General features: G+C 42.7%; 1 protein-coding gene across 1 annotated transcript; it reads right to left on the bottom strand.

Moving 5' to 3' along the window:
• Positions 1 to 894: 894 nt before the first annotated feature.
• Positions 895 to 16,905, bottom strand: LOC115797196 (phospholipid scramblase 2-like). Its single transcript, XM_030753710.1, has 8 exons — positions 16,348 to 16,905; positions 15,687 to 15,779; positions 11,033 to 11,307; positions 10,231 to 10,273; positions 9,838 to 10,058; positions 8,083 to 8,244; positions 6,250 to 6,411; positions 895 to 3,326 (listed from the first exon to the last, which is right to left on the bottom strand). Exons 2-8 carry the CDS (start codon positions 15,691 to 15,693, stop codon positions 3,267 to 3,269), a joined length of 930 nt encoding a protein of 309 aa, XP_030609570.1. The 5' UTR covers positions 15,694 to 15,779; positions 16,348 to 16,905; the 3' UTR covers positions 895 to 3,266.
• Positions 16,906 to 17,356: the final 451 nt, after the last annotated feature.

Raw genomic sequence — 17,356 nt, 5'->3', positions numbered from 1 at the left:
GAGGCCTGGAGTTGAAGAGCCCTGTCTTAGAAGATGAAATCCATGCGCCTATCCATCTCCACAAATACTGCCCCCTATCGGTATGGCACGGTACTTTCTACCCTGTGTGTTTTCTGTGAAAACACACAGGGTGAGCTGTGTGTTTTCACCGAGCATTTATGACCAGTCACAAAGAATAAACGTCACACACATTCATTCAGTATATTGGAGATATAAAGGGAGACAGCAATGGGCTGTGACCCTTGTCCTACTGCGTGTTGGGGTCATATATTGTGTGTGTGTGTGTGTGTGTGTGTGTGTGTATAGCCAAGGAGGTTGACCATGTGTCCATTGATGCACTACAACTGTTGCAAATATTTGCACAGCAATAGCAGGTAAAATATTAAGTACATGTATGAAGACCAGCTGCACACTTTGTAATAAGAACCACATGTTTACTTTCTATAGAACTTTTGCATGGAGGCATGGGTGGACATGTGCAGACATGTTCCTAAATACTATGCATGAACAGCGCCCAGGAGATGGAGCACTAAGATTTGGTATCTAACTATGGTACAGTGGTTCTCTTCCACTTTTTTTTTTTTTGGCTTCTGAAGCAGAGCATGGATATAGTTTCTGTTAATAAGCAGCTAGGACAAATGAAGCTCACACCAATAAAGTTCAGACTGAAGTGAAAATGCCATTCAGCAGTTTAAAACAATGGTCGAGGCAGCATTTTAATGGACCTGGACTTTAGCCTCATTTCGAGCCAAAGCATGAGGGAGTAATTTCCCACCGAACCAAACAATTTTTTCCAAGTGTAACCAGATGTTCCAGATTTAGACTGACTTTAGAGGGATTTCCCCAGGTTTTCCTGAATGATTGCTGCTTGGGCAGAAAAACAAGGGACAACAATTCTTTCAATAATGGCTTAACATGACATGTTTATTTGTGAACTACATTGTTTTATGCATGTAAAAATGTCCAATCACAACAGGCACAAAACAGATCTGATAAAAGACAAAAAATGTTGCAGCACCTGCTAGCTGCACATAACATCCAAAAAGCATGCAGAGGAACAGTAAACTCAATGAACTGTATATCCTTTGGTTATTTATCCTATATTAAAGGATAGATTACTGGCCACAGTGGATATATATTATATATGATTAATGACAGCAATAGCTGGCTGGATTTGAGAGCACTTGTGGCAACCAAGCATCACAGGAGACATGCCCAGAACAAGAATGATTATTAAACACAGAACTGTGACAGTTTGCATTTGCAAACATTAACATTTCTATATAAAATACTGTAGAGCCAATCAAGTAAGAAAACAAGAACACAATTTCACTTCACATTCAGGTCTCGCTCTCTGACAGCCACTGTAACTGCAGGAACTCTTCCCAGGGAAGGAAGGAACTACACAGTGTTTTGTGAAAGTTTTGCTGGTGTTGTTTTCCAACAATTCTGAGCCCAGATCAGCACTCACTAACCTCAACTTCTGCTTTTTCTTCCCTCACTTGAATCTTTAACCTGCATTCTCTCTATATATCATTAGTCAGGCACAGGTTCAAAATAGTGGTATGTGAAAGGAACTGGAGGGTGAGGTTCAACTGTAGCACCAGTGTCAAAGGGAAAAAACTACACAAGGGAGCATGAGATCATTTGCACTGAAGTCTGTGCAACCGCTTTACAAAATGTACTGTGGTTTAAGACACAAGTGGCTGAGAGAAAAGGAAACAGAGTTCACATTGGTAAAACCCATAATGTGTGAGTTCACAACTTCACACCAGTACAGGCAGCACTCTGCTATACAAGTGACAGCGAGTAACTGGAGCCAAAGTTGAGTTTTTTTGTAAGGCATTCGACTATAGACAAAAGTATAATAAGGCTACTGCCTGTACTCAGGCACAGCAGCGCTTTGGGCTAAAGGCTAAAACCTTCACAGTGGGAGTGTAAACATCAGGTTGTTTAGTAGTTAAGATGTTTGACAGGTCAACCATCTAAGTTAGCGTGTTTACATGCTAACCTTTGGATATGCTATTACAACCTCACTTCCTTATGTTGGCTAAATACTAACCAAACGTTTACTGTAGCTAAAGGTCTCCCATAAGGCTCTAGTTAAATGATAAAGATTTAAAGTTATGCACTTCCTCACTATAGTTAGCATTTAGCCCAAACTGCAGCTAAAATATTTATATTGACAATGTCAATAATGTTGAGCAGATTTACTGATTACCATGTCAGCAATTGTATTTTTGTGTGTTTACATGCTAACATTTGCACATGCTGCCACCCTAAGCTAAATAACCATAACAGGTTTACTGTGGCTAACATCCAGGTTTTCTATATGGCTTTTGATAAGTGACAAAAAGATTAAAAAGGAAGTGGCTCTGTGGAGTGGCACATAGGCCCAATAGTGGTTCGGGCCAAAAGTCTGCTAAGATATTCACAGTGGCACTGAAACTGAAGCCGAGGCAGGTTTAAGGCTTACCATGTCAACAATCATATCTTAGTGTTTTGCATGCAAACATTTGCTTTTTAAAGCTAAATACAATGGAGGCTCAAATGAATGTAATAAGTTGTAATAATCAGGGCATAAGCCAAAAGAAATAAACAAAAATAAACTTTTGAACTAAAGCTGTCTGTACATGATAAATGATTAATGTCAGTACAGACCAAAAATATCTGTACAATCTTTTAAATGATCCATCAAGACCAAAGCAGTGGACTGAGACTGACTTTGCCACCGTTTAATTCTTATAATGGAAGAAGAAAGAAAAAACAAAAAAAGGCAATTATATATATTTTCTACTTCCACAACAGTATTGCACTTACACTAGATATACTGCAATATACTCATAAAGCATGGGCAGGAGTACAATAATACTACTAATAATAAAAGACAGACTGATTATATGAAAAAAATATGATGCCAGTGTAGCAAAAAGCACATTCAAAAGGATGTGTGTACATACTTGTTTCTAAATTTAACTATCTTTGGTAGGATTAAGTGTTAAGCTAGAAGTTTGTTCATGCACTAAGAAATATTTTACGGATTCTATTGCATCTAAGAAACACTGAAAACTTGACAGTCCATTTCAGTCTCAAAATTTCAAATTTTAAATCTAATCAAGTGTTTCTTTGTTTACACTGAGCTTTGTGTATACACAAATGGATTGTAAGTCTGAAAACAAAAAACTAACAAAAACAAAAAATTAGAGGTGTTGCGTAACACGAGACAGAGACATTGCATTCTGGTTTTTCCCCCTTCCTTTTTCTTCTTATGAAAACACAGTGCTGCGCTGGTTGGCCTCTCCGACTTTCTCAAAGAACATGAAATCCTGTAAAGCAACAACAAAGTGTAAAATAAAATAATTATGAGCAACATTACATGTAAATCAATGTTGTTTATCTACCCCTCCACAAATAGCCACCTTATTGTGGTGAAGGGGTTTGTGTGTCTCAGGAGCTATACTGTCTGGGGCTTTTGCTTCCCAAGGCAAATTGGTCCTGGGTGAGGGGCCAGACAATTCAGATTGACCCTTATGAAAGGATGATTAAGGGAACATTTTACCCTGCCCGGGATAGGGTTACCAGGACCCCATCAGGTCTGGTGAAGGTGCTTGAGCAAGAGTGCCTGGTGGCCGGGCCTGGCTAGGCAGAGCCCAAAGAAGAGGCATGGGCCTGCCCTCCTGTAGGCTCACCACCCACAGGAGATGCTGTACAGGTGGGTCCAGTGTGTGTCAGGCAGTAGCTAAGGGCAGCGGCCATGGAATGTCACCTCTCTGGTAGGAAAGAAGACTGACCTAGTGCATGGAGTTAAGAAATACTGGCTAGATATAGTCAGGCTCACCTCAATGCATGCCCTGGGCTCTGGAACCAGTCTTCTGGGGAGGGGCTGAACACTGCTCTAGTCTGAAATTGCCTTTGGTGAAAAGTGGCAGACTGGGTATCCTTTTATCCCCTCAGCTTGCTGCCTGTATGTTGGGGTTTTTTAAAAAAGAGGACAAGAGATTTCCTTCCCTGCGCCTTCAGGCCAGGGAACACTTGCTGACTGTCATTTGTGCTTATGCACCTAAAGACCACTCAGAGTACCCAGCCTTCTTGGAGCTGCTGGGCGAGGTGCTCTAGGATGCTCCATCTGGTGACTCCATTGTCCTACTGGGAGACTTTAAAGCTCACGTGGGTGACAACAATGAGACCTGGAGGGGCATGACAGGCAGGAACGGCCTGCCTGATTTGAACCCGAGTGGCTTTCTGTTTTTGGACTTCTGTGCAAACCACAGTTTGTCCATAATGAACACAGTGTTCGAGCATAAGGATGTCTATAAGTGCACGTAGCACCAGGACACCCTAGGTTGCAGGTCGATCAATTTTGTGATCGTATTATCAGATTTGCTGGTAACACCTGGCAGATGCCCCAGTTCATGAGATCTTCAATTTCCACCTCCAGAAGAACTCGGGAGAGTATTCTGAGGGAGGCTGAAGACATGTTTGAATGGCTGCATGGAGCCATTCGGACCACTGCAAAGTGGTTGGTGCCTGTTGTGGAGGTAATCCCCAAATCATACGGTGGACACTGGAGGTGAAGGGAGCCATCAAGCTGAAGGAGGAGTCCTATCAGGCTTGGTTAGCTTGTGGGACTCTGCAGGCAGCTGACAGGTACCAGCAGTTCCTGAAGGTTCTGGATATTGTAGGGCTGTCTTGGTCAACACCTCTGCAATGTCATGAGGAGATCTGGGGTGGTGCCTCTGGATTGGCAGACTGGGGTGGTAGTTTCCATTTTTAAGAAGGCAGACTGGAGGGTGTGCTCCAACTATAGGGGGAAAAAAATCACACTCCTTAGCCTCCCCGAGAAGGTCTATGCCAAGGTGCTCAGGAACAATGTGGTTTTCATCCTGGTCGTGGAACAACAGACCAGCGCTTTATCCTCTCAATGATATTCAAGTGTGCGTGGAAGATTGCCCATCCCATCTACATGTGTTTTATATACTTGGAGAAGGCATTTGACCACGTCCCTCAGGGCATCTTGTGGGGTGCTGCGAGATTATGGGGCCTCTGGCCCATTGTTACGGGCCATTCAGTCTCTGTACGACTGCAGCAAGACTTTGGTCCACATTGCCAGCAATAATAAGTCAGACTTGTTTCCTGTGGGTGTTGGAACCCACCAGGGCTGCCCTTTGTCACCAATTCTGTTCATAATTTTCCATCCATCCATCCATTTTCTTCCGCTTATCCGGGGCCGGGTCGCGGGGGCAGAAGCCTAAGCAGAGAAGCCCAAGCTTCCCTCTCCCCAGCCACCTCCTCCAGCCCATCCGGAGGGACCCCAAGGCATTCCCAGGCCAGCCGAGATACACAATCTCTCCAGCGTGTCCTGGGTCTACCACGGGGCCTCCTCCCGGTGTTCATAATTTTTATGGACAGAATTTCTAGGCGTAGCCAAGCAGCAGAAGGCTTTTGCCTTGGTGGCCTCAGAATCTCATCTCTGCTTTTTTGCAGATGATGCTGTTGGCTTCATCAGGTGGTGGCAGTTCTTTACTGAATGTGAAGCAGTGGGTATGAGAATTAGCACCTCCAAGTGACAGGCCATGGTCCTCAGCCAGAAAAGGGTGGCGTGTCCACTCTGGCTCAGGGATGAGCTGCTGTCCCAAGTGGACGAGTTTAGGGTCTTGTTCACAAGTAACGAGATTGACTGATAGATTGGGGCTGCAGCTGCAGTGATGCGGATGCTGTACTGGTCTATTGTGGTAAAGAGAGCTGAGCGTAAAAGTGAAGTTGTTGATTTATTGGTGGATCTACGTATCTGCCCTCACCTATGGACACAAGCTTTGTGTAGTGACTGAAAGAGTGAGATCGTGGATACAAGCAGTGAAAATAAGCTTCCTCCAAAGGGTGGCTGGCCTCTTCCTTAGAGATACAGTAAGGAATGCAGCCATCCAGGAGGGGCTCAGAGTAGAGCCACTACCCCTCCACATCGAAAGGAGCCAGTTGAGGTGGTTTAGGCGTCTAACTAGGATGCCTCCTGAATGGGGTGTTCTGGGCATGTATTACCAGGAGGAGGCCCCTGGGGCAGACCCAGAACACCCTGGAGATATTTTATCTCTCAGTTGACCCGGAAATGCCTTTGTGTTCCCCCAGAGGAGCAGGAGCAGGAGAGGGAGGTCTAAGTTTCTCTACTTCGGCTGCTGCCTGTCGTAAGTCATCCCTGGATAAGAGGAAGAAAATAAATGAATGGATGGATGGATGGATGGATGGGGGACTTACAATGAGGAAGCAGGCTCCCATGAGAACAGCTTTCATCTTCACGTCCAAGTCCAGCGGGAACTGGATGCCAAAATTATCTGTGTCGGTGAAGACTTCTTTCAAAAGGCCGCTCCACTGCTTGCTGATGCGACCAATGGACCTGTCATTATCTTTGTCCTTTAGCTGAAAAACAAAAAGAATACCAATAAAAATTCATCACAAATTCGTAATACCAGTCTCATCATAACCCCAGTTTTCTGCAAAAGCTGGAAACTCTTTATCTTGCTGCCAATTTGTTTAAAAATATCCATTTGGACTGGAAATATGCGCCCCTTTTTGCTTTCTTGTTGAGAAATATGAGCCTAGAAGGCAATAAACATAAACCAGAGTCATAAAGAAACAGCTAGTCTGTTTCTGTAGAAAGGTAACAAAAATCTGATGACCAGCACCACTAAGATTCATTAATTTTGTGTCAAAATAATGGGAAAAATTCGTTTTTGTGAATGTCCCTTAAGTTGGAAAAGCAACTGGACAAATCTGAGAATATGTTTACATGCAAGTTAAGTCACACACATGAACAGAGTAAGAAAGAAAATCTCAAGCACGACTGTGGAGACAGACCACAAAATCAAGCTCTGCAGCAATCCCAGCAAATCAAATGATCTGCCAGCCCAGTCATCAGTCTGGCCAATTTGATTTAGGGCTATTTAAGCTCCTTTAGCCTGCCTACAGTTGCCTCTGCAAGCCATTTTTGCAACCTACCTCTACCCTAGCTCCTCTTTACATAATGCCCACTCTGTTCCGTACAAAGGTTCTGCTGCTGCTCTCCCCACCTCCAGCTTTTCACACATACACACATAAGGTTGGGGAGATCTCCAAAATACACCAAATTTCAATTAGTAACCATGAGTTACTGCCCATACAGTTACTTAGATTAGTTCTAACATTTGTTTAATAGCTGTAACTTTAGTAAGTTAATACCATTATTAACAGTTAGAATCAACATGTTGTAAACACTTAGCAATAAAATACAACACATTTCTATATCATGCATGTTGTTTTAATATTTTAACTTTAAAAACCAATGACTTTTAATCTCTTCTATCACGTGAATGTGCAAATAAGTACTTTCAAAATCTCTTATAAAAACCATAAGTGGTGTTTGCGCTGATGTTGTACAGATATGTGACACAAACTTTTCTGCCATTTTGGATGTGACAATCATGGTGATGCTATAGGGTCAAGCAAATAAGGCTCCAGTCACATGGGCCCAAACTGTGGTCCACAATCATCCACCAACTACTGGTCATCAGGGAAAAATGTGCATTCCCTGACCAGTTGGAAAGTGGTTGCTGGAGGTTGATGGCAGTCACTGGGAAATCAATGGTTAGAGAACGGTCATTGGCCAACCAGTCCTGAATTCTCCAACCCAGTTTGTTGCAGCACTGAGGCACAACTTTTCCTCTAAAGGCAAAAAATTTCCATTTCTGGTTTGTGTCACACTTTTTCAAATTTTACTACCACTCGGCCAGTGGCTAGTGTTTGCAGAGAAGCCCTCCATGTAAACTATGGACAATTGCAGCAACCTGCTAGCAAATTACAAGGAGATTTGTGGAGCAGTTGTGGTCCAATTTCAACTAGGACCAGCTAGCGACCTCCAGTAACCATTCGCCAACCGTTCAGTGGATACACATTTCATCCTTGCGACCGCTGGTAACGCTCAAATGCATGACGTCATAATGTGGTCCAGTTTAGAATATCTGAGTGGATTTGTAATAAGTCATTCTTGGCCAATGAATGAAATTTCCTGAGCGTGATCAGTTTCACCCACAAACAACAATCCTTTGTGCTCACCTCAAAGTTGACGTCCCCACAGCAGTTGCAGGCAAAGCAGGGCCCCTCCAGTCTCATGAGTGTCTCCTTGTTTGCTCCCTGGATAGAAAATTTTGGCAGGAAAGGGTGCCAGTCCTGTTTGACGTACCCAATGGTGGTCCCTGGTGGAGCCTGGACCTCCAACTGTTGGTCACATAGTTAGTTAGACACATACTGGCACTGCACAAAATTAGAAAAGCATTTCACAGAGTTTACCAGTCAGCCCTCTTCCCTGGACACTGACAGCTATAAATAAAACATCATGCAGTTACACAGCGTGTCACGCTGGACAGCAGGAATGATAAGTGAGCCTGACTGCTTGATTGTTAAACCATTAAACAAAGAAAATGCATCTCACATGGTTCCTGTCTGGGCAGTAAACAGAGAACTGCAGTATGAGAGAATATCTGCTTGGGTTCGGGCCAGTGGGAATGCTCTGTAGAAAAACTGATAACGATGTGATTACAGAGGGACGAAAAGAAAAAGGTCTCAGTGGACGGATGGCAGAGGATCAGGGTGTCTAGGAGATAGTTTAGACAGACAAAGGGCTATTCATGGTCTTCACAAACTCCTGCCTGAGCAGACTGGCGCACAAAGACACTGAAACACCAGTCAGCAGCAACCACTCAGCAACAGTAACTTAAGGTAAAGAGAGGAAAGGCTAAAGTTTGAGCCATTGACACTGTGAGGCTGCAGGTTATTATGAACTAAGAACTAATACACCTCTCCATTTTAAATATGAAATAATTGTTAATTGTTTATTACTTTAAACTGCCATCTACGAGCATGGGAATTCAATAGGGAAACACAACACCAACGTTTTCTTCCAGTCCCACTGGAAATCTCTGGTTAAAAGACTAATGCTGTCTCCAAACTGTCCACTCATTCATAGTGCTGTTTACAGTTTCACGTGTCAGTTGCATTCACTGTAATGTGCCCTACAAAAGTAACAGGACACACCCATAAGCAATGCACAGTAGCTGTACGTTGACCTATATTACGGTGCACTCAGCTGTGCAGTAGCTCTAAAGCAGGACTAAAAATGAATACATTTTTTTAAAACTGAGATCATGTGTGTTCACTCTAACCTGTAAAGTTGTTATTGATGTCTTACTAAGTAGCTTGCTTATCTGAGGCACAACAGCAGGGCAACTGCTTTCAGTTTTCACCATTTTGACACAGAGGTGATCCAGCAGGCATTAAACAGGCAGGGGAACACAACCAAGTTTCTACAGATGCATCTAAAAATACAAGCTGCACTAAACAAACATTGCAGGGGTGCACTAGAAGATAACCCTGAACAGGAGACATGCCCTCACAAGTTAAGTGACACAAAATAAACTACAGTGTTCATGTTTGTATTAAAATCTACAGAACTCTCCTTTAATTATTATATTAAAATTTTTCATTTTCATTGCCTCTTTTAAGATTTATTTATATCTAAAAGTAAACATCAACTACAAAATGATTAGGTATGGCTTAAAATGAAACTATGAACCTCTAGCAGAGCCTCTTCAGACACTATGTCTAAATATTAACATACATATAAATTTTGACAGTAACACGGACACATCTAGAGAAAATACAATAATAAGATATGAGGGGTGAGTGCTCAGTGCTGTGGTACTGAAAGAGCTATTGAATAAGAACAATATTGGTCTAGGTGTGGTAAATCTATGTTATACGATCCCATTAACCTCTTTCAACATTAGCCAAGTCATATTAGACTAGACAGACCTCTTGCAGGCAACAGGGACACCAGCAGGAGACGCAGCGGAAAGGCCTGATGAGACGGATGACTTCCCTGTCTGTGTTGTCCTTGATTTTCATGTCGAAGCTGCGCAGAGAGCCGCAGCAGTTCCTGGTGCAGCAGTCGTTCTTCTCTTTGGCCTTGAAGATCTTTTGACCCATACTGTTCTTTATCTCATACTCATTGTTTGTCTCAAAACCGATGATTGCTGGGTGTGTTTGGAAGAAGAAGGGAATATAGTGAGTAATAAAGTAAAGATAAATAAAGAATTTCAAGGGCAGATATCCTTTTATTCTCTCCTCATTCTCATTTACATTGAGAGGCTGCTTATGAGCTGCTGAAGGATTAAATATGTTTGCTGAACAAGGAACACGCCTCACCTTCCAGGAGCTCGACTTTCTGATGGATCAGGATCTGGTCGATCTAAAAACCAAAGGAGGGAAAGCAAAGTGAAAGTGAGCCAACTCTGTGCCACAAAAGTCCATTCTGCATCATGAAAGTCTTTGCCTTCTAAAAAACAAGTAAAGGTGCACATCAGGCAATTGTAATGCAAAGCAACTCACCACATACATTTTTATTTTTCGCGCAACCGAGTATCTTAGCACCATCAGACTCTGAGCTCTGACATTTAAACAAAAATACCTTGTGGTTTTTTTTGTTGCCTGTAGAGCCAATCAAGCAATTTAAAGTATTTAAAAAAGCAAACACAGGAAGGATTTCATGTTTTCACAAAGCAGTTCTGTTTTTTTAGGAAACAATGTTGAATGTGTGTTCGAAAAGTCAACAGGACTGAGCTCCCACGTTGTTTTCTAAAGGACAAAAAAGTGTGGCGTGACTTTAGTATCACATGAGATGAATGATTGTGAAACAGTCCAATAAACTAAGAGATATCTGAGTACTTAAATGGTGAGTCAATAACAGAAGAAAATGTTGTTACTTGTCCCTTCTGTAGTTTTAACGGTGACCTTTGCTTTTACCAAAGATTCAGTGACACCAGTGTTTCTCTAGACTGGTACACACCCACAGCTTTTTAGGTTGATACAATGAGAATTGGATGGATTTAATGAGTCATCAGTCATTGTTAGAAAGTCAAACACACTCCTGTGTTAAAGAAGTGTTGCACTTAAAATCCATTGAGAAATCACCAGACTGCACTGGCTCAACCTAGAACCCCTGCCCTACCTGTGTGAGGTACTCAAGCCCCGGTGGGACCCCAACGGCAACTCCCGGAACGCCAGGAGCTGGGGAGATCCCCCCGGGAGGGCCGCCATACTCAGGGCCTTGAGCTGGGCTCATGGATCCAGGCTGGTACATGACAGGAGGCTGGCCTCCATAGCCCATGTTGAAGCCTGGTGGAGGGGCTTGACTGGGGTCTCCATATACAGGAGGGCCTGGATAAGGTGCTCCGCCGGGCTGGGACATGGGGTAGGGTGCTTGGTTGGGAGCGCCTGGGTAACCTGGAATACAGTAACATTTGGTCAGATATATGCTTATTTGACTGAATTTGAATGCATGAGGATGCCGAGTTCATACAAACTATGACATTCAAACTTGAGAAAGTAGAGCTCAGTTTTTAACCGTGAAACAATTTAAAAAAGTATGTAGGAAAAGAAATGATCAGGAAAATGTATGATTAAAGCACAAAAAACTAATTAATAAAATCAACTCAGAGCATATATGATAGTAAAATATACACGCGTGTAAAAAAAAAAAAAAAAATCCTAATTTACGAGTCTTAAAAAGTATGAAGCTCCTGTCTCATTTCTCATCTGAGGAATCAGAATCACATGTGGTCGTCTCCAAGTTCTTACCTTCCAGTTAGAGAGCAGGTGGACGGTAAGAGCAGTGATCGCCGAGTGTTTCGCTAGCAGCAGCTGCTCTCTGCTCATGAGAGAGTGAATGTGTGTGTGTGTGTGTGTGTGTGTGAGTGAATCATCTGGTTTTTTATCATAGTGGGGAGGGCAGAGCTTATTAACCATTTATGGTGACACTAACACCACTACCTATACTGGAAAAACTGGAACTATGATGCAGTGGAGGCCAATTTTTAGTCTTTTCGTCATGTTTTCATGGGGAAAAAAAAAAACTTTTGAAAAAGCCTCCAAGATTATAATGACTCAACAGAAATGTTTTTGTTTTTGTTTTTTGGGACAGGAATTCAACAGATCCAAACTCTTACGACAAAAACAAACTACACTACACATATTCCTAATTAAAATCCTCATTAACAGACAGTAAAGATGGGGGAGATGTGTAAATGTGTCTTTTTCAGAGGGTTTGTATCGGAGTTAAAGCAACTGTTGCTGGTCACGTGTCTCTAAATTAAGCTCCAGGTCAGCCTACTCTGTGGCTTTCCTGGAGAACGCTGCAAGAGGCCGTGAAAGAGGTGAGATTATTTTTACACAAGGCCAGTCACACTTCTGGTGTGTCTTTAACAAGATGCAAAAAGACACACCAACAATGGATAACAGGGGCTGGCTTACTTTTATGAATGTGAAAAACGCCATAATCAAATAAACTGCAAAGATAAGACACTCCACTGGAGCACAGTCATAATCATACGTTCTGCCAATAAAAGGCTAAACACTGTTAAATAGTTTTGACATTTATTTTTTTAAACTATTATTTTTTTTTTTTTAAATAAGAATAACACATCATAATGAAAATAAATACAGCAATGATTGATCCCAGGGTGAGCCTGAGCAATCTTAACCCCATCCAAATTGATGTTGTCCTGCTTGAAAGGCTGAATTTCAAAATAAAAGTGGACTTATGAACTGGTTCTTTTATGGCGCTTTCCTCCTCTACTTGAGCACTCACTCACTTTATACAACATGCCACATTCACTCATTCACACCAGCAATTTTTTCTTACCCCTATTGCTTTCTGTCTAACATTCACTCAAATAGATGCATCAGAAAGCATCTTGGAAAGGTTAGTATCTTGCCCAAGGATACTTTGGCAGCCAAGGATCGAACCACCAAACTTCCAATTACTGGGTGACCCGCTCTCCCTCCTGGCTGTAGCTCGGGAGGTAGAGTGGAGGCATCAGCTAAACAAAACAGGGAAACTGGAGAGGAAGTGATACTTTCACTATGGTAGGACAGCTGCAGCTACTGAAAGACAACAAACTGTCACCACAGAACAGCCAGTTTTATAAGAGATTCAAACCACAGGACTTTTGTCCAAAAAAACATCCATTTTAGCATGGTTTTAAAATAAATCTCAGGAGACTAGACCACAACCACACCCAGGTCTGTTATGGGTATCCAAAATGTCCAAATTGTATTACTGTCCAAAATTACCTCTGCTACAAGGTCAAAGGGCCCCTTTGTATCCCTGTCGCCAGTTTTGTTTAGCAACGGCTTGTGAAGAAAACAAACTACTTCAACACCTCATATGCATATACGAGCTCTTTCAACTGTTCAGGTTGGCAGAACAACGTTATTTGTGACTTCCAATGAATATGATCCAGACACTCGGTCAAACCCTTCCTACACTTTGGCAAATCTAATGCTCCTTAGTGGTCGCTTACAGTTTCTTGTAGATCTGAGGGGTTTTGCTACGAAGGACAAAACCTAAAGCTAAAACCTAAAACCCCAGCATCACGACAGTCGTTATAAACTTTCTCTGTTCAGCCGGGCTTTAAAAAAAGGGCTGTTTCACGTGTCATGCGACTCTTCTTTCACACAAAACGATGGCAATAAATGGTGCTGTTTACCTCTAACATGACAACCGCACATCAGAGCTCCTAAACTTAAAACTGGGCACATCTAATGAACCTGATAAAGGAGATGTGGAAATCGCTTCAGTGAGTCCTGTGTTGTAGTGGCTGCGATTCTAGCAGTGTTAAAGAGACTGAGCTGCTTGGGTCGCCTGGGTGGCTTAGTGGTGAAGCCGGCGACCACATACGTATGCCGTAGTGTGGGCGGCGTGGGTTTGAGTCCCAGCCCGTCGCCAATTTGCCCGTGTGTCTTCCCCTGTATCTTTCCCCCATTTCCTGTCTTTCTCCACTACCGATAAAAGCCGCTGTGGCCAAAAATGCAAAAAAGAAAAAAAGAGACTGAGCAGCAGGCCAGAATCAAGTAGAACAACATTTTATACATTTTCTCCTTCACCAACCAAATACATGCAAATTCCAGTGATAGCGCCAAGCACGGTTTGAGCTGCTGATGTTAGTCGGGTCCAGCAGAACAACTTGCATATGTAAAACACACGCCCTCCTTCAGCACCTGTACGTGCTGTAAATAAAAGGATCAGTGAAAACGTGACGCTTCCGGCTGATTTTAAACCAAAACTCTGAAAACACAACCTGCTCACAACCAGGCTGTGTGTTCGGCACAGGTTACCACGGTGATTTAAAGCTACTTGTGGCTGCTCAATACACTGGGCGCCACCCCAGAGGGATGTGTGTGTGTGTCTCCTCCTGGGATCGAACCAGGAGCCACCAGCATTTGAAACCTTTTCAAATATGAGTGTTTTCTTTCCTTTTTTCATTATGATTGTAAACATAAAACTGATTTGGGTTAACACATCTAGCTTATAAAAGGGACACCCCCACCCCTCATTACTTTACCATTTATCCATCTCTATTTGTTTTGAGACACGTGAACTGTCCTATTAAAAGCAAAAAAAAAAAAAAAAAAAAAACACAACCAGAAGATAATTTTGCTCTTAGAGAAACAGTTTTTACAGAACTTTATGTCTCATTTTACTACACAGTGAGTATACATCATAAAGTCACTGCCCTAAACACCTGATGATGTGATTCCACACCTGCTCACAGACCGTCATGAAAGTGCATGTGAAGTATTTTCTACGAGCAATTCAGATAAGATTGAACGATCGAGATCTGATGAAGTTACTTCCCTCCACGTCTGTGAGTTTCTCTCTGTGGTAAATAATGAGCTGCTCTCCTGTGGTTAGTGGCTTTTCTTTATTTTCTTTACCCATGTCCTTTTTGATGTGAACAACAGCAATTATGCTTGTAATGGATTAAAACATTTTAAAAAAGGGTACAAACACATGTAAACACCTCCCCTGCAATGACATGCAGTGGCATGTCAGTAAGGGATCTTTGGATGCTGGTCTCACATTTGTCTCAAGACTGGTCAAACTGGTTTTTATTCATGCCTCACAATCACCTGAAGCACATGAGCTGAACTGTTTTGAAGGTCACTGGACTTTTAACTTTTTTTTAACTCCCAGCCCACTTGGTCATGAGTGTGCTGGCAAAGGCAGATGAATGTAATAAAGTCTTGTGGATTTACAGTTAGAGGGAAAACAACCCCTTGTGCCACTTCTAATGAAAGCCAAAAAGAAAAGGAAGTGTGAGCGCGGAGTAAAGCCCTGTGCAAAGTTAGAAGCCTTTTGTTACTCCACCCCTTTCCACATTCCTTTCTTTACTTCACAGGAAACACAGAAAAACTGGACCCAGTGTAGTGGCAGCGAGGCTGCCCTCACACACACACAAACAGTAGCACCTTTCACTTTTTTTGGCCCAGCAGGAGAAGTCTGCTGGGCCAAAAATATATGGCATTCGTGGAATGTCTTTAAAAATCTCCCCCACCTTCGGGAGTCTGATCTGTGGGCTGAACAAGGTGCTGAATATTCATGCTTCTGCATTTCAGTGGCAAGCTAATGATGGGGAAGTCCGAATGTGAGAAAGTCTAACATTTCACACATGCCACAAAACATGTTGCAATGGAACAAAAGTGTCAAAGTTTTTAAATGGGTGTCACACGTCTTAGATTTTAAACAAAAATAAAATAAAGTTACTATAAATGTGAAACAAATCTAGACATTTTTCCAGTATCCTTATCCTGGAGTCACTTACCAGACATGGTGCAGAGCTGGCTTTAAAGTTTTGTGGGTGGGGAGGAAAATAAAGCCACACTTCCCAATGCAATCCAAGGGTTTCTATGGGAAACTGAAAGCATAAAAAGGAAAAAGGGAGGGTGGGTGTAATAGAAACCAGCAGGATTGGTGGAGGGTGCACAGAAAGTGACAACAACAAAAACATTAATGTTTAGCCTCAGTCAGTCAGTCATGCATTCAAGAGGAGTGATTCAAACTGTGCTCTGCCTGGCAACACAATATCTTTACAGCCACCTGCACATGCGGGCTGCAGATGGTTTTTCCTGAGACCCAGAACGCATGAAAATAAGAGTGGGTGTGGCGTGTGTTAGCAGGAGCCGAGGACTGGACGCAATTATTTTTTCCACTCGCGCTCGCTGAATCTGTGAGCCTACATGGTTTTACTGTTTCCGCTAGCTGCCGCTACATTTGAGCTTTTTTGACGGGACTAAATTATAATCAAATTTCTCATATACGGTCTTTATGTGAGAATTTGAAACAGCTTCTTAAAGCAAATCCCACAATACCCTCCTCTGCAGCACCTCCTGCCTCATGAGGGAAAAAAAAAAAAAAAAAAGAGCGAGAAAAACAAACCTCTGGAATAAGATGGCAGAACAACACACACAAAAACAGCAGCTCACCTCTCTGCCAGGTTTCCTAAGTGTCCCAGAAGGAGAAGTGAAATTAAATCAAATGGAAGTAGTGGGAAAGTGGACTCCCGGAGTGAAGAAGACGATGTGTGTGACTCTTTAACCTAAGAGAGGCGCGCGGTTTCCGTCTCTCCTCCCTCTTTAAGATGGGGTTATACTTTCCGCGTCCGCGACTCCGCCAGGATCCCTGTGACGTTACTTTCGTCATCAAACGGTTAGCGGTCCGCGCGTATTTTTTTTTTTAATGACAGCGCACCGACCAAGCATCTGTCCAAGGCGGTGGGCTTAAAAAGAAGTATAACAGACTCTTCCGGCAGTCTCCAGCTGTCGGCGGAGTATAACCCAGGCTTTACGCTTCTCGGTACTCTCCTCCCCCTTTCGGGATTTTACGTTTAGTTAGGCTTTGACGCGCCACCGCCGCTCACAGGGCTTTATTAAACATCAGGATTGTTCTGTGCACGGCGGGAAGAGGAGACTGCTTTCACAAAGGTTTCGTTTCTAATTGCTCTGTAATGGCGCAGCAGCGAAACTTCAGCGGCGCAGAGATCCGATGGTTTGCTGCCACTTTTAGATCTTTGGTGTCTCTCTGAAACTTGTTATCAGGGGCTGCAGCTGCAGGAGGAGGAGAAGGGGAGTGATCTGTGAAACACGGTGGCAGCAGCGACCACCAGGGGACGCCAAAATGCCACAAATCATATCCTCCTCTTCCTCGGGAGGTATGGACCCCACATTAAATACACAGAGAAAAGTTAAGTTTACTGAAGTATTTATAAGCACAAAAAGTACGGTTTTTTTCATATTTCTGGATTAGTTCACATTTTAATGTGTTTTATCAATGTAATATTATAAATAATATTATAAAAAATATAAATCACTATTTTCCTCTCATATGAGCGTAAGTTATAAGTGGGTCAAAATATAAGTTGACCTTCCTCAGACTGTACTAGGAAAGGCTGGCATAAAGCATGTAATAGAGCCACCTGTCCACTCCAGGAAATCG

The sequence above is a fragment of the Archocentrus centrarchus genome, chromosome 18 (genome assembly GCF_007364275.1).
Source record: "Archocentrus centrarchus isolate MPI-CPG fArcCen1 chromosome 18, fArcCen1, whole genome shotgun sequence".
In the NCBI taxonomy this organism is placed as follows: Eukaryota; Metazoa; Chordata; class Actinopteri; order Cichliformes; family Cichlidae; genus Archocentrus; species Archocentrus centrarchus.
Note: the sequence above shows the minus strand (reverse complement) of the source record. Positions and strands in the feature narration are given on the sequence as shown.